We start from the raw sequence: 18,810 nt of genomic DNA, 5'->3' as shown, positions 1-18,810 counted from the left end.
TAACTTACAATATTTATGATTTACCAATTTATGTTACTACACTGACTCTCAATTTCACAATATTGTATAAACTTTGATGAATCGCTCGTCTATGGGTCATCCAATAATGTTAGCAGACTTCTAGATGTTACCACTGCTAGGTTTAGGCTCAGCTACAAGTACCTCTGGAAGTTTGTAACATCTGATGATGTAGATTTGACTAAATGTAAACTCTGTCAGCAGAACTATTCGCATACTTTGCGTCATTATATAATGGAATGTGAAAAATTTCGGAATTTAAAGATAACAACATCAATAGTGTCCATGAAATGTGTAAGTACTTCATTCATAATGATGTGCTGCTCGAAATCTTAGCGAAGTATCCAAAATTTGCTTACTGTAGGTAATGCATACACATGACTGTAAAGCTGCCGCCCAGTTGGGTGGGTGTGGAGCACATGACTGTAAAGCTGCCGCCCAGTTGGGTGGGTGTGGAGCACATGACTGTAAAGCTGCCGCCCAGTTGGGTGGGTGTGGAGCACATGACTGTAAAGCTGCCGCCCAGTTGGGTGGGTGTGCAGCACATGACTGTAAAGCTGCCGCCCAGTTGGGTGGGTGTGGAGCACATGACTGTAAAGCTGCCGCCCAGTTGGGTGGGTGTGGAGCACATGACTGTAAAGTAAGTAAGTAATTATCAAAAGAAGGCACCAAACCGGGAAGGCTATGTAGCACCATCAAATACGCAAAATAATCAGAGGGCGCTAAATATCACCAAGGATGCCAATACGAGAACAAAAACGCATAAGGCGAACGATATCAAAAGTATCCGAGTCACCAAGAATTCTATCGAGGGACAGGTGACCGCGAGGGGCGGTCGGAAAGCAAGACACACGCTCGTCCTGGAAGTCAGGACATTCAAGAAGGACATGCACGACCGTAAGAGGGACAATGCAACTAGGACAATAAGGAGCAGGGCGGCGCTCCATCAAGTGACCATGGGTTAAGCGAGTATGGCCAATACGCAACCTCGCCAGAGCTGTTTCCCACCGCCGGTTACGGTGGAAGGAGGACTGCCACGAGGAAACACAACATTTAAGAGTACGTAGCTTGTTACCAGTAACAGACAACCAAGAAGCCTGCCAACGGGTAAGGACTGAGGAATGGATAACCGGGTAAAAGTCGGAATACGGAATGCCCTTACGAGAGATGGGACAAGAGCGGACAGCTTCCTTGGCGGCAGCATCCGCACGCTCATTTAAAGACACACCAATATGGCTGGGAACCCAACAAAACTCAACCGACTTAAATTTACTATGAACGAGAAACAGCCAATGCTGGATCTCGACAACCACTGGATGAACTGGATTAAAGGACCCGAGAGCCATGAGGGCACTACGAGAGTCAACAACAACTACAAAGGAAGACTGACAACGAGAAAGTAGGAGACGAAGAGCATAGAGAATAGCATAAAGTTCCGCTGTAAAGATGCTAGTCTCCGGAGGCAAGCGACACATATAAGTGCGATCAGGAAAAACAACAGAGTAGCCAACACCGTCCGCTGACTTAGACCCATCGGTGAAGACAGAAACGGAGCGGGAGTGAGAAGAAAAGTGCTCGAGGAAAAGGCGTTTTAGAACCGTAGGAGGGGTAAAAGCTTTAGTGATACGGGTCAAGGAAGTACAAAACCGCGGAAGAGGGACCCTCCACGGGGGCAAAGAAGGAACAACACGAGGAGAAACATCAGAAATACGAACGGAAAGAGAATCCTGCAGGCGAGATAACCGGACAGAAAGAGGGAGGTGGTGAAGAGGAACAGGAACCGCAGGAGGGGTAAAAGTTAAAGCACGACAGAGGCGAGAGGAAGGATGTTGCAAGGACCGCGCAAGATAGCGAAGACAGTAGCGATCACGGCGGTCCTGGAGAGACAGGAAGCCAGTGTCAACATACAAGCTAAGGACGGGAGTCGAACGAAAGGCACCAGAACTGAGGCGCAACCCAGTATGGTGCAAAGCATCAAGACGGCGAAGAGTAGAAGGAGAAGCAGACGAGTAAGCAGGGCAACCATAATCGAGCTTAGACAGGACGAGAGAAGAATGTAAAGCAAGGAGAGTGCGCCTATCTGCCCCCCAAGAAGTATGGGACAAGACCCGAAGGAGGGTAAGGGCCTTAGAGCACTCAACACGGAGGTAAGAGATATGGGGAGACCAAGACAAACGAGTGTCAAGAAATAACCCCAAAAGCTTCGCGGAATCTTTGTATTCAAGGGGATGACCATAAAGTGACAAAGAGGGACGAAGAACAACCCGTTTCCGCGTAAATGTCATGGCACAAGTCTTAGAAGTAGAGAACTTGAAGCCATGATCAGTGGCCCAAGACGACACGGCATCAATTGCAAGTTGAAGCCGGCGTTGAAGGAGAGGCGAATCATCACCCTGACAGCATAGGGTAAGATCATCGACATAGAGAGCGGAGAAGACACCAGAAGGAAGAGAGGAAAGAAGACCATTGAGGGCAACCAGAAAAAGAGTAGTGCTCAGAACACTACCTTGGGGCACACCTTCATATTGCTGAAAAGAGGGAGAGAGAGCGGTACCAAGGCGCACCCGAAAGGAACGACGAGAGAGGAAGCTGCGGAGAAAGAGAGGGAGATGACCACGAAGGCCAAAAGAATGAAGTTGAGATAGGATATGATAACGCCAAGTGGTGTCGTAAGCCTTTTCCAGGTCAAAAAGGACGGCAACAACGGAGGTCTTCGCAGCAAAAGCAGTACGAATATAGACCTCCAAGTTCACCAGGACATCTGTCGTGCTGCGGCACTTGCGGAAACCAAATTGAGAAGGGGAGAGGAGGTGATGGTGTTCCAGGAACCACATCAGACGAACGTTAACCATACGTTCAAAAAGTTTGCAGACACAACTTGTGAGAGCAATAGGGCGAAAGTCCTTAGGGGAAGTACCCAGAGACCCCGGTTTGCGAACAGGGAGGACAACGGCATCGAGCCAGTTCTCAGGGACTGACGACGACTCCCAGATCCGATTATACAGACTCAGTAAATACTGAGACGTGCTCGGAGGGAGATGGCGAAGCATCTCATAATGAATACCATCGGAGCCCGCCGCCGTAGAACCGCAGAGGGCCAGAGCAGAACGAAGTTCAGAGAGAGAGAAGGGATCATTATAGGGAAGCTGAAGATGAGTGCAGAAATCTAAAGGACGAGACTCAAGGATAGGTTTACGAAGAAGGAAAGATTGGGGAAGATGAAGACCAGAGCTAACAGAAGAAAAGTGGGAACCCAGTTCGGAAGCGACCTGCAACGGGTCCGCCACAAGAGTATCATGGAGGTGAAGGACCGGTGAAACATCGGGAACGAACTTACCCGCTATCTTGCGGATACGCTGCCAGATCTGGGCCAGAGGGGTTTCGGACGTAATTGTTGAGACATAAGATGCCCAACATTCACGTTTAGCCGTACGGATGGCCCTACGGGCCACCGCACTCGCTTTCCGAAAGAAAAGAAAAGAATCGGTCGTCTGCCTACGGCGGTGCCTCTTCCAGGCTGCACGCTTACAGCGGACAGCCCGAGCACAGTCCGCATTCCACCAGGGAACGCACTTCCGTGGACCCCGAGAGGAAGAGCGAGGAATAGAGCGGAGGGCAGCGTTGAAGACAGTGTCATGAAAAAGGAGGAGAGCGCGAGAGAGAGGCAGAAGGGAGAGGTCAGAGAGAGCAGCACTGAGGGTAAATAGGGTCCAGTCTGCCTTAGCAAACTGCCACCTAGGGAAAGAGAGGGAAGGGCGAAAAGAGAAAAAGGAAACAAGGATGGGGAAATGATCACTTCCATGGAGGTCATCAAGAACCTGCCACGTGAAATCCAAGTAAAGAGAAGAAGAGCAGAGAGAAAGATCAAGACAAGAAAGGGCGCGAGTCCGAGAGTCCAAATGAGTGGGCTCACCAGAATTCAGAAGAGACAGGGAAGAAGATAGGAGAAACGGCTCAAGGAGGCGACCCCGGGTATTCGTCAGAACGTCACCCCAAAGAGAATGACGACAATTGAAGTCACCCAGCAGGAGCACAGGCTCCGGCAAGGAGTCTAGGAGGTGTTTCAAATCAGGAAGAGAGAGCGGGACACTCGGGGGGAGATAAATGGAACAAACTGTGTACCATTTCCCCACAAAGATACGAGCAGCAGAACAATGGAGAGGCGAAGGAAAAAGTAAAGGAACAAAGGGAACATCTGCACGAATCAAGAGAGCAGAAGAATTAGAAGCCCCAGCAATGGCTGGGGGGGGGGAGAGAAAGGAATAGCCACGAAAACGACCAGGACGAGCACCAAGCATTGGCTCCTGGAGACAGACACAAAGGGGCGAAAACCGCGAAATCAGAAGTTGGAGTTCGAGGAAATTGGCGTAATAACCTCGAACGTTCCATTGAAGAATGGACAACGACGGGAAGAGAAAGGACAAAAACAGAGAACAAGGAAGAAACAAAGGCGAAAGAGCAACAGAGCACGTTAAAGAATATCAGGGTCGGGATCAGGGTCAGCAAAGTCAGGGTTAGGGGGCATGGGTAAACTGAGCAAAGACGGAGGGAAGGAAACGGGAGAACAGATCAGAGGTGGGCGGGCGGGGTCCGGAGGAGGAGGAGGAAGAGGAGGAGACAACGGAGAGGAGCAGTCAAGGACAGCAGTAGGAAGAGGGGGAGTAGAAAGAGGGGAGCGCACCCCAGCAAGAGCAGCAACCGAAAGGGAAGCAGGGGCCAAAGAAACCTCCATAGCAGGAACAGGGGGCGCAACCACTGAAACGGGAGGGGAAGGAGCAACAGAGCCAGAAGTAGGAGCTAAGGAAGAAAGCGAAGCCTTCTTACCCGCCGGGGAAGAGGAAGGAGAGGAGCCAGGCTTACGCTTCTGACTTAAAGAGACAGGTGTCCCAGCAACTACGTACCGGGCAACGGATTCCAGTGTCTCAACAGGAGAAGCCGAACGAGAGCACACACGACGGCCGTTAGGAGAGCGATGGACATCCGCCTGCACCGACAGGCGGCGGGGAGAGCCGATAGATGGAGGAAGAGGATGGGAAGGAGGATCGGAGGGGGACGAGGAAGAAGACACAGGAGACATGACAGACCGGGTCGAAAGAAGGGGAACCCCAGACAGAGGACCAGGAGGGGGACCCCTAGGGAAAGAACTCAAAGGAACAGAGGAGGGGGCAGTGGGCGTATCAGGGTCCAAGGCCCAGAAACGGTTGAGAGTCTGAGGAGGGGGGGAAGGACGAGGAGAGGAAGAGCGCAACACGCGAGCATAAGAGATGTTAGTATAAGGCGGGAGCCGGCGAACCTGGCGCCTCGCCTCAGGAAAAGACAAACGCTCCCGGTGCTTCAGGTTAAGGACGGCCGCCTCAAGCTTGTAATGGACACAGGCACGGGAGAACGTAGGATGGGCCTCACCGCAGTTGAGGCAGCGAGCTTGGGGAGAAGTGCACTCCGACTTAGAGTGACCTTCACTCCCACACAAAGGACAGAGAGAGACAGTCCCAGAGCAGCGGAGGGCACCATGCCCAAACCTCCAGCACTTATTACAAAGTCGAGGAGAAGGAATATACTCCTGGACAGAGCACCTAGCACCAGCAAGAATGACAGAGGATGGAAGGGTCCTACCATCAAAGGTGATCTTCACAACGCGAAGGGGTTGACGGCGACGACCACGAGGGGGACGAGTAAACGAGTCAACCTGGAGGACAGAATGGCCTTGGGCATCAAGGATATGCCGAATATCATCGTGGCAATCCTGCAGATTCCGAACACCGGTTGCAACATGGGGTGGGAGGAGAATAGTGCCAACACTGGAATTCATCTGAACGTTCTTGGAGACCCGAACAGGGATCTCGCCAAGGCAAGATAAGGCAGCCAAGCGGGAAGCCGCATCCTGAGAAGGAGCAGCAACGACACGTGTACCGAGACGAGTGGGGTTGAAAGTAACACACGCATCCACGGAATCTACAAGATGCCGATGGAGGGAGAAATCGTCAGGAGGCGCAGAATCAAGAGGGAGGAGATCAAAGTATTTGGCCCATGAAGCAGGACCAAACAAGGCCTGATACGCATCAGCACGGGAAGGAATCGAGCGAGTGCGGTTGGGGCGCGAACGGCGTTGAGAACCCCTAGAGAGAGAGGGGTCAAAAGGCGCAGTAGTCACAACGAAAGACTTAGCCACACCAGGGGACGAAGTGGTCACCACCGGGGGCTGGAGGCTCGACCCAACCTCAGAGGAGGGAGGGGAGCTGGGGGAAGAAGTCAGGACGGTCAAAGGAGGAGCAAGGTCGGGGCCCAACGCAGCGGGAGCTACAGAGCCTGGTCTTCCAATACAGGCCGACTCGGGGGCTTGGTCGCCCACCCCACGAGCCTGAGAGGGTACAACGGAAACATTCAACGACATAGAGACGAAAAGTGACAAATTCATCCACGAATGTGCCCCCATACCCACCATGGAGCCACAATTAGAGGCAGGACACCCAACAGGAAGCTATCGCTGATCATGCCGGGGCCCCCTAGGGGTGCGTCGTGAGTATACGCCCCACAAACGCCACCTTAAGAACCGTCAGTCCGTCGAGATCGGGTTCAGCGACGAAAGGGGGATTGACAATAAAAGGTTCCCCTCGCTCGAGACGTCGGGTACTACAGTTCTACGGGTGCAAGAGTATGCCTCCTCAAGCACCCGGGCGTCAAAATAGAAGAAGTCCAAAGAAAGAATCCAAAACAAGCAAAAGGTCGGCAGGAAACGACAAGCAGATAGGAGAAGAGGGGGGAGAAAAACGAAACATAAGGAAAAGGAAAAGCGATCCGGCACAATTGGAGAAGACAGCAGCAGGAGTGCAAGGCCAGATAAGGACAGAGGACTGCCCAACGGAGCATCACACTCCGGCAGCTGTCCACCAAGCCCCCTCACGACGCCAACGGGCCGGAAGGGGAGGGGGACATGACTGTAAAGCTGCCGCCCAGTTGGGTGGGTGTGGAGCACATGACTGTAAAGCTGCCGCCCAGTTGGGTGGGTGTGGAGCACATGACTGTAAAGCTGCCGCCCAGTTGGGTGGGTGAGGAGCACATGACTGTAAAGCTGCCGCCCAGTTGGGTGGGTGTGGAGCACATGACTGTAAAGCTGCCGCCCAGTTGGGTGGGTGTGCAGCAAGACTAGTAACTGTGCGACTCCTCATAGATGTAAAGTGCCTTGTATAGTGACTGTTGTGAGCCTCTTGTTGAATCACTTGTGACACAAAAGATTACTGATGTGTGTATTTGTGTGGGTGATTAAATATGTATGTGTATGTATATATGTATACGTATGAATATGTACATGTATGCATAAGTATGTGTACATTAATAATTTTGTAACTAGCGTCAAAAGATTGTTATTTGCTAAGCTAAACGAACTAGAGGGTTCAGTTCCTGAACCGATTATGTGCCTCTGTAATCCTTTACACCACCGCCCACAGGATGGGCATTATGGGGTGCATAATAAAGAAAGAAAATGAATGGACCGAACCCCACAATTCATTTAGCTAAGCAAGTTACAATCTTGATGAGCTAGTTACAAAATTCACTATAAGTCGTCACATCATAAATGGGTTCGAGATCGACCACAAGTAGTGCATTACATAAATTTATCAGTATTGTGCAGCCTGTGATCCCCGCCTGGCTGGATACTGATACCTAGGTAATTTTCATGTGTCCGGACACCGGCAATAAGGTGGTATTATTTATTTAACTTAAGATATATATATTTTTAAATGTTGTCACATTAACGGCTACATCTTCCTTTCTTCTGACATATAGATTTTTAAGATTAATTAAAATATATGGAAACTAATTATACAATTTATTGGCTGGTGTGCAGGGCTTCACACTCTCAGAGCTAGCCATCAAGTAACTATCAAAACGCATATATCTTCGTTTTCACTTCAGTTATATTTATGACAAAGGATTTTAAATGTAGCCTATATTTCTACCTTTCAGATGACATAAATACTTTCGTTAATTACAATATCTAGATCAAACTAACATTGATTTTCATAAGGTTGTATATTTTCCATCAATGGAGAGCATCAGCCAAGAAGCCTTCTTTAAAATATGAATATCTTTCCTTACCCAATAAGATCTAATCTCTGAATAAAACGCAAAAAACGACTTGATTGTAACCTATCCACCGCTGCCCATTGGATGGGGGAGAGGGGGTTATGTGTAGGATAAACATATCAATTGTGACACTAGCCCTCCATATAAATCAGTTGCTTAAATTATAAACTGTACTTGTGGTCGGTCTCGAGCCCATTGTTGATGTGACAATGTGCATTGACTTTTGTAACTAGCTTATCAAGATTATAACTTGCTTGGCTATATGAATTGTGGGGCTCATTCCCTGAGCCCATTATGTGCCTCTGTAACACTCCACTATCGTCCATAGGATGGGTATGGAGTGCATAATAAATGAACTAAACTAAGCTCTGCCTTTTTGATAACATATACAATTATTAGCTTTATTTGTGAATCTCAATTAATTAAACAATATATCACAGAGCCTGTAGGGTTCGGTGAGATGAGCGAAGAGACATGGGAGATTTCACATAAGTACAGTACATGGTAGTTTAAGTAGTGAACGCATGTCAACGAATAACGAGTATATATAACAAAACCATTGTCCTATGAAGTCGATTTAACTTCCAAACATATATTTTTTAATTAATGTTAAATGTTTTCTGGCTAGTTATGTTAGATTTTATTAAAAATACGTATTCTACTTGTTAACATTATAATTTAAATTTGTGATAATTTGAGCAGAGTCTCCGTGGTGTAGTGGTAAGACACTCGCCTGGCGTTCCGCGAGCGCTGTCATGGGTTCGTATCCTGGCCGGGGAGGATTTACTGGGCGCAATTCCTTAACTGTAGCCTCTGTTTAACGCAACAGTAAAATGTGTACTTGGATGAAAAAACGATTCTTCGCGGCAGGGGATCGTATTCCATGGACCATAGGACTAAGGACTTGCCCGAAACGCTACGCGTACTAGTGGCTGTACAAGAATGTAACAACTCTTGTATATATCTCAAAAAAAAAAAAAAGAGAAGTGCGACAACTGGATATGCCAACAAACACTTTCCAAACAACGATATATCTTGGATAAGTCGCTCCACAACATTGCTGCTTGGACCATCGACTTCCTTTGATGCTACTTATTTCATAATGAAATTATATTAGTTTGGAGTAAATATATAATAATGCTAGGAGGGTTTGAGTAGCTTTGGGTATTTAGTGCACAGAATCTCCAATAGATGGGGCGAGAGTCGCCCCATCTCTCTCACCCGAGAGAGAGTCGAAACTTAATTTAAAATTGATATATCTTTGTTCTCGAACATGATATATTTCATTTGGTGCAATTATAATAATGTTCATATATCGGTCTTTCTGGAGGCATATAAGATTTTAGGCTTTATTAGCGTATCTTTGTTAATTATACAATATATCGGCAAGTGCGTAGGCGTCTGCACTCCATGCCCGACAAGCTACTGAGCGCTACTATAAAAACATATGTATCTTCACTTGAGCTATAAATATGTCTATTGTAATGTATTTAAAATGAAGCTCTTATTTCTATCTTGCTTAAGACTTATAAAACATTTGTGTTTATTAACGAATTTACGTGAAATAAACATTGATCTGAGAGAGAGTTGCTCTGTCGTTCAGTCTGTACAGGGTGGGAGCTCCGTAATTTTTAAAATACAATAATCTTCATTAGAAATTTAAATATGTCTATAGTAAAGTGTTTAAAGTGAAGCTTATATGTCTGTCTTTCTTGAGACATATAAAACATATATGTTTACTAACGAATTCACGTGAAATAAACATTGTTCTGAGAGAGAGTTGCTCGGTCGATCGATCTGTCCGGGGTCGGAGCTCGGCTATTATAAAAGTACACGTATCTTCGGTTTAAATTTAAATATGCCCATGGTAAGGTATTTAGAATGAAGCTTATATTTCTATCTTTCTTGTGACATATAAAACTTTTACGTTTATTAAGGAATCTGCGTGAAATAGGCATGGTTCTGAGATGAATGCTGCGGTTTTCGAGCTCGACGCGCGGCAATGGACGCCATATACACATCCAGTGGGTGTTATTGGACCCCATACCCATTTTATGGGTGGTTGGAGCCCCATACCCATTCTATGGGTGGTTGGAGCCCCATACCCATCCTGTGGGTTGTAGTGGACGCCATACTCATCCTGTGGGTGGTATTGGACCCCATACCCTTCCTGTGGGTGGATGTGATCCCCATACTCATCCTCTGGGTGGATGTGACCCTCATACCCATCCTGTGGGTGGTATTGCACCCCTTACCCACCTAACAGGTGGTAGTGGACAATATACCGATCCTGTAGTTGGTATAGTAGACACAATACCATCCTGTTTAGAGTAGTTTACCCCATAGACATTCCAATGAACCATCGTTTTCTGTTAGCGTTCCTACAAAACATCCTTTAAAGATTTGTAAAGCACCAACTATGGTATATAATATTGATTGGTGAAGGACTGTTATTCTATGTAATAATTTTTAGTGCTTATTATAATTTACTAAGAACAACTAATATTTCTCAAAACAAAACTACGAACCTTCAATAGGAAGTAGCTGATCTATAATATTCTAAGAGCATGGACAATAGTAGGTAAATTTCACAACCCATGTGGGACCTGAAAAGTACAATTTTCCTTATAATTGAACCAATCACGACTATTCTGCTATCTAGGTTGACGGACGGGTACTGTGAGACGCAAGTTGGTACGTGAGGAAGAGTTTGGGCCTTGGAAAAAAAAGTAACTGGGAATATATCACATATTTACTAATTCATATTCAACATATTGACTTTAAGCATTAAGTCATATATGTGCTGTCTTGTGTGAGAACGGGTTGCCCATGGAGGGGGGAAGTTATGCAGACAGTACTCACCTAGCTGTGTTTGCAGGGGTTGAGCTCTGGCTCTTTGGTCCCGTCTCTCGACTGTCAATCGACTGGTGTACAGATTCCTGAGCCTATTGGGCTTTATCATATCTACATTTGAAACTGTGTATGGAGTCAGCCTCCACCACAACACTACTTAATGCATTCCATTTGTTAACTACCCTGACACTGAAAAAGTTCTTTCTAATGTCTCTGTGGCTCATGTGGGTACTAAGATTCCACCTGTGTCCCCTTGTTCATGTTCCACCCGCACTAAAGAGTTTGTCTTTGTCCACCCTGTCAATTCCCCTGAGAATTTTGTAGGTGGTTATCATGTCTCCCCCTTACTCTTCTGTTTTCCAGGGTTGTGAGGTTCAGCTCCCTTAGCCTTACCTTGTAACTCATTCCTCTCAGTTCCGGAACCAGTCTGGTGGCATACCGCTGAATCTTCTCTAACTTATCTATGGAAGATAACACTAAACTGCAAAGGCAGTACTTACAGGGTACCTAGGGAAGGTAGCCCTTCCTGGCCTACCTTCCTGGGTGGAAGGTAGACAGTGGCACGACAGCTGTGGTGACGTCATGCTTGTTTGCCTATTTTCGATTGGGGAGTTCTACTTGCTAGTTCAGCTTTCGGTTTGCCATTTTTAACCAGCTGTAGTTTGTTTTGGAATTCCTACCTTTCTGGGTGCCTGACCTGGTAGATGGCAGACATAGATTGCTTCTAATTACACTGGAGTGTCTATAGGCCATTCCTCCTAGTGCCTCTCTGAGGGGTCCAGGTTCTGGTGCTGGTCCCCGGTAAGTCTAGAACTCCATTGATTGACTGTTGCCACAGTCTAATATACACACATCAGCCGGTGGTCCCCGGTAGGCAAGAACAACAATTGACTGATGCCACGGTCTAATACATACATATCAACCCGGTAAGCTCCGGGGAGCCAAAGGGGGCTCTCCACAGAAATAAGCATTGAATGTAATAAAATGCAAATTTCTGGGTGAACCCTCAAGGCTTCCTGAAGCTATCATATACTGGTCAGTGCCAAACTACTAGGTGCCATCAGTTGCAGAGTTCTACTAGATTACCAGGGACCAAAAGCCAAAACCTGGCCCCTCAGAGGCCCAGGGAGCAATGGCCTATGAAAACGCACATTTAAAGTTTAATCATACTTGCTACCACCAGGGAAGCACCCAGAAAGTAAAGGTTATCTTGAGATGATTTCAGGGCCTAGCGTCCCCGCAGCCCGGTCCTCGATCAGGCCTCCCTTTTGTTACACACTCCCAGGAAGCAGCCCGTAGCAGCTGTCTAACTCTCAGGTACCTATTTACTGCTAGGTAACAGGAGCATCAGGGTGAAAGAAACTCTGCCCATTTGTTTCTGCCTCCTCTGGGGATCGAACTCGGATTCTCACGACTACGAATCCAAAGCTTTTTTGGAATGCTAGCTTTCTTGGGGGAGCCCTGTCGGCTCTCTGAAGCTACATTAATACACCGTTTCTTCCATGAGACTACATGAATACACTGCTCTTCCATGAGGCCACATGAATACACTGCTCTTCCATGAGGCTACATGAATACACTGCTCTTCCATGAGGCTACATGAATACACTGCTCTTCCATGAGGCCACATGAATACATTGCTCTTCCATGAGGCTACATGAATACACCGCTCTTCCATGAGGCTACATGAATACACTGCTCTTCCATGAGGCCACATGAATACATTGCTCTTCCATGAGGCTACATGAATACACTGCTCTTCCATGAGGCCACATGAATACATTGCTCTTCCATGAGGCCACATGAATACATTGCTCTTCCATGAGGCCACATGAATACACTGCTCTTCCATGAGGCTACATGAATACATTGCTCTTCCATGAGGCCACATGAATACATTGCTCTTCCATGAGGCCACATGAATACACTGCTCTTCCATGAGGCTACATGAATACATTGCTCTTCCATGAGGCTACATGAATACACTGCTCTTCCATGAGGCCACATGAATACACTGCTCTTCCATGAGGCCACATGAATACACTGCTTTTCCATGAATCACAACACACACACAAATGGTAATAACAAAATCTAGCATCAAAACACATCACAGGGTTTCTCACCGGTGGCCGAGATGTGATCAAGGAGGCGCTGTACGTCCGGTGGAGCATGGACGCCTCTCCAGCGTTCACTGCTCATGTTCAGTTTGTACCGGGCTTCTCGTTCCTCGTGGAACCTCAGTACAAATCTCGTGGCCTGAAACAAAATTTGGAACACATTGAATTGATATTGATACAATTGACTAATCTGCTTTCCTTACTCTATTTCCTGTCAATACTGATTTGCCCAAGTGCATCTATAATGCTTAAGTCTCATTAGGAGTGCTACCTTTCACAATATTGATATTAATATACATAATATACTGCATTCATTTACAGAATTATTAAAATACTATTTACTGTACTGTCAAATCAATATAATAAATGGTGGGAAAACCTTGCAATAACCAATATATTTAAGAACTTTATTGTAGATAGCATCCAAACAGATACACACTATTTCTAGTTATGCATGCATTCGCACTCATAGAGAAGCCATGATCACCACATACAAAATATTCAAGTGAATATACTGATATGGCTATATCTGTATTTTCATATTTGGCCTTGTATAGACAAAGCCAAATTATTTTTATCATGAATGTTTTAAAAATAGAGGGGAACAGAGATGGAAATTAAGTACCCAAATGATCCAGAGATATTAAGAAGCTTCTGTAAGTGTGAGAATAGTGAAGAAAGGGAATGCACGACGAAATAAAGTGGTGAAGGCCACCCCCAGCCACCGCTGCAAATGCATACATGACACAGCCAAATTGATGGGAATTTGTTTACCAATCAAATAAGAGTTCAGAGACGGGATTAAAGAGTTGTTGCTCATCCCATCGAGTAATTACCTAAGTTTAATTACTTGAAGGGGATGAGCTACAACTCTTCACCTACTTACTGTAAGTAGTGTACTTACTGTAGAAAACTTCTGTAAGTAGTGTACTTACAGTAGTAAACTACTGTAAGCAAGTGCAAGTACTCACTCACTCACATATCACTCAAACTAAGAAAGATAAGAAAGGTCACCTATAAAGTTGGGCTGCTGTAGGTTAAATTAAATAAGATAAATAATTTATCTAGTTCTGTAATACAGCCCATCCTCCTAAAATGCCAGTAATTATAGTAACTAGGTATTCAAAAGTATAAATACAATGTAACCTTAGTACCGGAACAGCCCCCACTCAAACAATTTGGCACTTGAACACTGTGTTCATGTCCGGTAGTCACACTGTTTGCTTGGCACTCAAACGTAAACACGCGTCCCTGACGCATCAGTTTCCCCACAGCTGTCATTCAATGCACAACCCTACACTTTTCCACTTTTCTCTTGGATATTTTTTATATTCTTAATGTAAATAAGTCACCATATCACCTAAGAAAGTTAGTGATTAGAGCCAAGCAAAAAGAAAATGGGTTATAACCACAATAGAGATGAAGCAGTATCTCACTGCAAAATATGAAAGTGGTACTCATGTGTTTGCTCTTGCTACCGAGTTTGGTATGCCTAAAGTGACGATATCTACAATATCTTACTTAAAAATAAAGAGTCCATCAAAGCAGCTGATGTGGCAAAATGAGTGAAAGCAGTTACGAAACAGAGACCGCAGACAATTGAAGACGTTAAGAAATTGTTGTTGATTTGGATAAATGAATGACAGTTGGCTGGTGATAGTGTATCTGAGGTTATCATTTGTGAGAAAACAAAACAACTGCATGGTGATTTCTTACAGAATAACACTGGAACGAGCAATCTGCCAGCCAGAAAGACTCTGGCACTTCGTAACTCACCCAGTAAGGAAAAGAGGAGCTAAACTCAAAAGAAGAAGGATCCATTATTGAAGCATAATACGGGTCTCGCAGGAGGTAAGCCGCAATGGCCTCCTGAACCTCCCTAGGCGGGATACAGGAAGCCGAAAACCTCCAGAAAGAAGGAACCGAAGAGCCCAAGGGAATCCGAAACAGAATCCGGGGAGGAGTCGTACTCATATGAAACCCGTACTGGGAGGGAAGGGGGGGGGGGGGGGAAGAAAAACCCCTCTCCCTGCAAGCAACAAGCCGCATGCCAAGGGTACCAATACTCAAGCAGGGTCAAATGGAGACCTAAGCTCCTGAAGTCAACTCCTCCCCAGCCCCAGGATCCTCCACGTCAGGACCCAGAGCAGAGCAATCCTCCAAACCTTCCACCTCAAAAACGCAGAGTACATTCGATAAGCAGGGATGAAGAGGGTCTGCTGGCACAGCCCAAAAGCCCCAGCAGGAGGAACAGGCTCAAATGCCTCCGCCGCTGATCTGGAAAGAGACAATCCCTGAAACCGCCCGAGTCTCACCACCAACTAAAACCCTGTCTCGACACCGAAACCCTCAGATGTTTGGGAGCCGGGAACAGGGGTGGGGGGGGGGGAAGCAGGATGAACCACAGCAAGGGAAGGACAAGGGGGAGTGGACGAAACCAAAGTCGAGGCGACTAACGCCCCCAAGTCCGGGTCCCTATAACCAATGGGGCAGCCTCAGGGGCATCCGGAAAGGCAGCCATCCGAGCAACTGAAACCACGCATGCAACGCCTAAAGCTGCCTGCACTCGCATATCAATATCAGTGGACTGGGTGAATTTGAGTAAAGGCAAGGCACACCACTCACAAGACTCCGGGTCAAAGGTGTCATCGACCCAACAGGCACCATGGCTGAGGGAAAGACAGTGATTGATTGTCACCCTTAGACAAGGGGACAGAACAACTTTCAAACGCTACACACAGCGAGATAGGACTTAGAGAATGCATCTAAGGGAAGCCCAGAGGGCTGACTGCTAAGGGAAGCCCAGGCAAGGTACTGCTAACTGGTTACCCAAACCTACGAAGCAAACAACTAAAAGCTGAACCCCTGCTGACAGTGTAATAACTGGGGGGCATAGTAGATGGCCCACCAAAAATGCAAGTGGTCCTATAGCCACACCAGACAGACCCCCACCAGGCAAAGAAAACAAAAATTAAAAGAAAAACCCCGCAAAGGCACAACGTGTCCAGGAGAAACAGAACCGGCCATTATGCACATATCAGACAGCTGCACAGTACCTTGTGCTCCTGCCAGCTGCTACCTTCTACCCAAGGTCAAACAGCAGATATAAAAACCCTCGCTGACCCCAAGAGTGGGCAATCACTGAGCAGTATAAAAACTCCTGTGGATGTAGTGTCCCGAACAGTTCGTGGAAGATAACCCCAAACCGCATGGGGCAGTACTTACAGAGCACCTAGGGAAGGTGACCCTAAGTGCATGCAGCCCCAGCACTTCTTGAATAACACCTGGCTCGCACACCACCAAACAGCAAAACCACACCGCAAGGCACAGCACTGCTCAAAATATTTTGAGCCAGAGTTGAACGACTGCCACAGAACACAACAGCCTCCGAATTGAGGTTGGGTAGCCAGCCCGAGGGGTCTGGGGCTCCTCCTTCCCCCTCCCGAGGAGGGGGGAGCTGCACAGACAGCGGCGCAGCTTCTGCAGTGACATCATGCTTGTTTGCATGTTTTCTGATTGGGAAATTCTGTTTGCTAGTTTGGTTTTAGTGTGCAATTTTCACCAGTAGTAGTTTGTTTTGGAAGTTCCTACTTTTCTGTACGCCTGACCCGATAGATGGTAGACATAGACTGCTTCCAACCACATGGGGGTGGTCTATAGGCCATTGCTCCTCTTGCTTTTCTGAGGGGGCCAGGTTCAGGCTCGTGGTCCCCAGTCGCTAGAACTCCAATCGAATTGACTGTTGCCACGGTCTAATATATCAGCCCGTCCTCCAAAAATGGGGAGGTAAATGTAACAGCCCCATAAGTGCAATTATGTACTATGTATGATAGTCAGGAATTGTACTTATTTCACTTAGTATTAAAACGTATCCACTCAATTTATCAGCCTATATGGGGCTGTATCCTGGTCGATATTTCCGGAGCTCCGGTATTTCCGAAGGTAAGATCTCGGTAATTTTTCACGTAACATTCAGGTAGGATATACTTTATACTGTATAACTAAAATTAAATAAAGTTCATTGTGTAATTGCGTTCCAAGTTAGTTCCTGTGTTAGTGCCCATTCTATCACAGGTTACAATTAATAATTCCTTCACATGACAAGTTGGATCACACAAGTGGACCACACAGTAAGTGAACCATATGAACCAAACACCTCCCTCCATATGTCTTCCATCCCTTCCTCACTGCCTTCCTCATAACATGAGAACAGCAGGCTATGGAGGATGGAGCTACTAACGGGGTCGAGGGAGCTACTATAACGGGGTCAAGGCCCGGCTACCCAGACATATGTCAGCGCCTGGTCACAGATGCCAGCTGTGCATAATTCATAAATAAAACTATATTTCTTTAATTAATAAATAGGAAACTATAAAACATGTTAATGATTAATAACGTATAGTAATATACAAAAATTAATATATTTTGGCATAAATATTTTACAACATTAAAATTTTTAATCCAGTATGGGTGAGAGGTTTGGCACCATCACCTTGGTCAGCAATTCTGTGCTCCGCCTTCCTTACCACCACCACCACTCTCCCTGCCTCCCTCAACACCACCACTCTCCCTGCCTCCCTCAACACCACCACTCTCCCTGCCTCCCTCAACACCACCACTCTCCCTGCCTCCCTCAACACCACCACTCTCCCTGCCTCCCTCAACACCACCACTCTCCCTGCCTCCCTCAACACCACCACTCTCCCTGCCTCCCTCAACACCACCACTCTCCCTGCCTCCCTCAACACCACCACTCTCCCTGCCTCCCTCAACACCACCACTCTCCCTGCCTCCCTCAACACCACCACTCTCCCTGCCTCCCTCAACACCACCACTCTCCCTGCCTCCCTCAACACCACCACTCTCCCTGCCTCCCTCAACACCACCACTCTCCCTGCCTCCCTCAACACCACCACTCTCCCTGCCTCCCTCAACACCACCACTCTCCCTGCCTCCCTCAACACCACCACTCTCCCTGCCTCCCTCAACACCACCACTCTCCCTGCCTCCCTAAACACCACCACTCTCCCTGCCTCCCTAAACACCACCACTCTCCCTGCCTCCCTAAACACCACCACTCTCCCTGCCTCCCTAAACACCACCACTCTCCCTGCCTCCCTAAACACCACCACTCTCCCTGCCTCCCTTAACACCACCACTCTCCCTGCCTCTCTCAACACCACCACTCTCCCTGCCTCCCTCAACACCTTAGGCAGCTAAGGTGCTTAGGGAGGCAACACTTCTAAGGCAGCTAAGAGCCTTCGTGAGAACAAGGAGATAGTTGTCAGGAGAGGCGACAAGTCGCCAATATACGTCATTCTTAAAAAAGACGAATATCTGGCGAAAATGAACCTCATACTCTCTGACCAAACTAAATTCCAAAGGGTAACGAAGGACACTACAGCCGAACTGAAAGCAAAGGTCAACAAATTGATCGAAACTGTGAACGCCAAGAAATCTGGACTCCACCTGCCAAAGATTATTGGGGAATATAAACCTGGATATGCGTATGGAAATGTCAAGACACACAAGCCTGGAAACCCACTTCGGCCAATCATCAGCCAGATACCCACACCCACGTACAGACTGCGAAACGACTCAACGGCTTGCTGACTCCTTATGTCCCTTGCGCCTTCAGCCTAAAGTCTCCAAAGGAATTTGTTGACTTGCTGCGGGGAACACGGGCCACAGGGATAAGAGCCTCATTGGATGTAGAATCACTGTTTACCAACGTACC

At 47.0% G+C, this 18,810-nt stretch overlaps 1 protein-coding gene across 1 annotated transcript in view; it reads right to left on the bottom strand.

Moving 5' to 3' along the window:
• The window catches only part of scat (VPS54 subunit of GARP complex scat), a 154,096-nt gene that overhangs the window by 45,751 nt on the left and 89,535 nt on the right, over positions 1 to 18,810 (bottom strand). Inside the window, exon 16 of the mRNA XM_069318994.1 lies at positions 13,080 to 13,212. Within this exon, the coding sequence (XP_069175095.1) occupies positions 13,080 to 13,212 (133 nt within the window). The remainder of the gene's footprint in view (positions 1 to 13,079; positions 13,213 to 18,810) is intronic.

Source organism: Procambarus clarkii, chromosome 92 (assembly GCF_040958095.1).
Source record: "Procambarus clarkii isolate CNS0578487 chromosome 92, FALCON_Pclarkii_2.0, whole genome shotgun sequence".
NCBI classification, from domain to species: Eukaryota; Metazoa; Arthropoda; class Malacostraca; order Decapoda; family Cambaridae; genus Procambarus; species Procambarus clarkii.
Note: the sequence above shows the minus strand (reverse complement) of the source record. Positions and strands in the feature narration are given on the sequence as shown.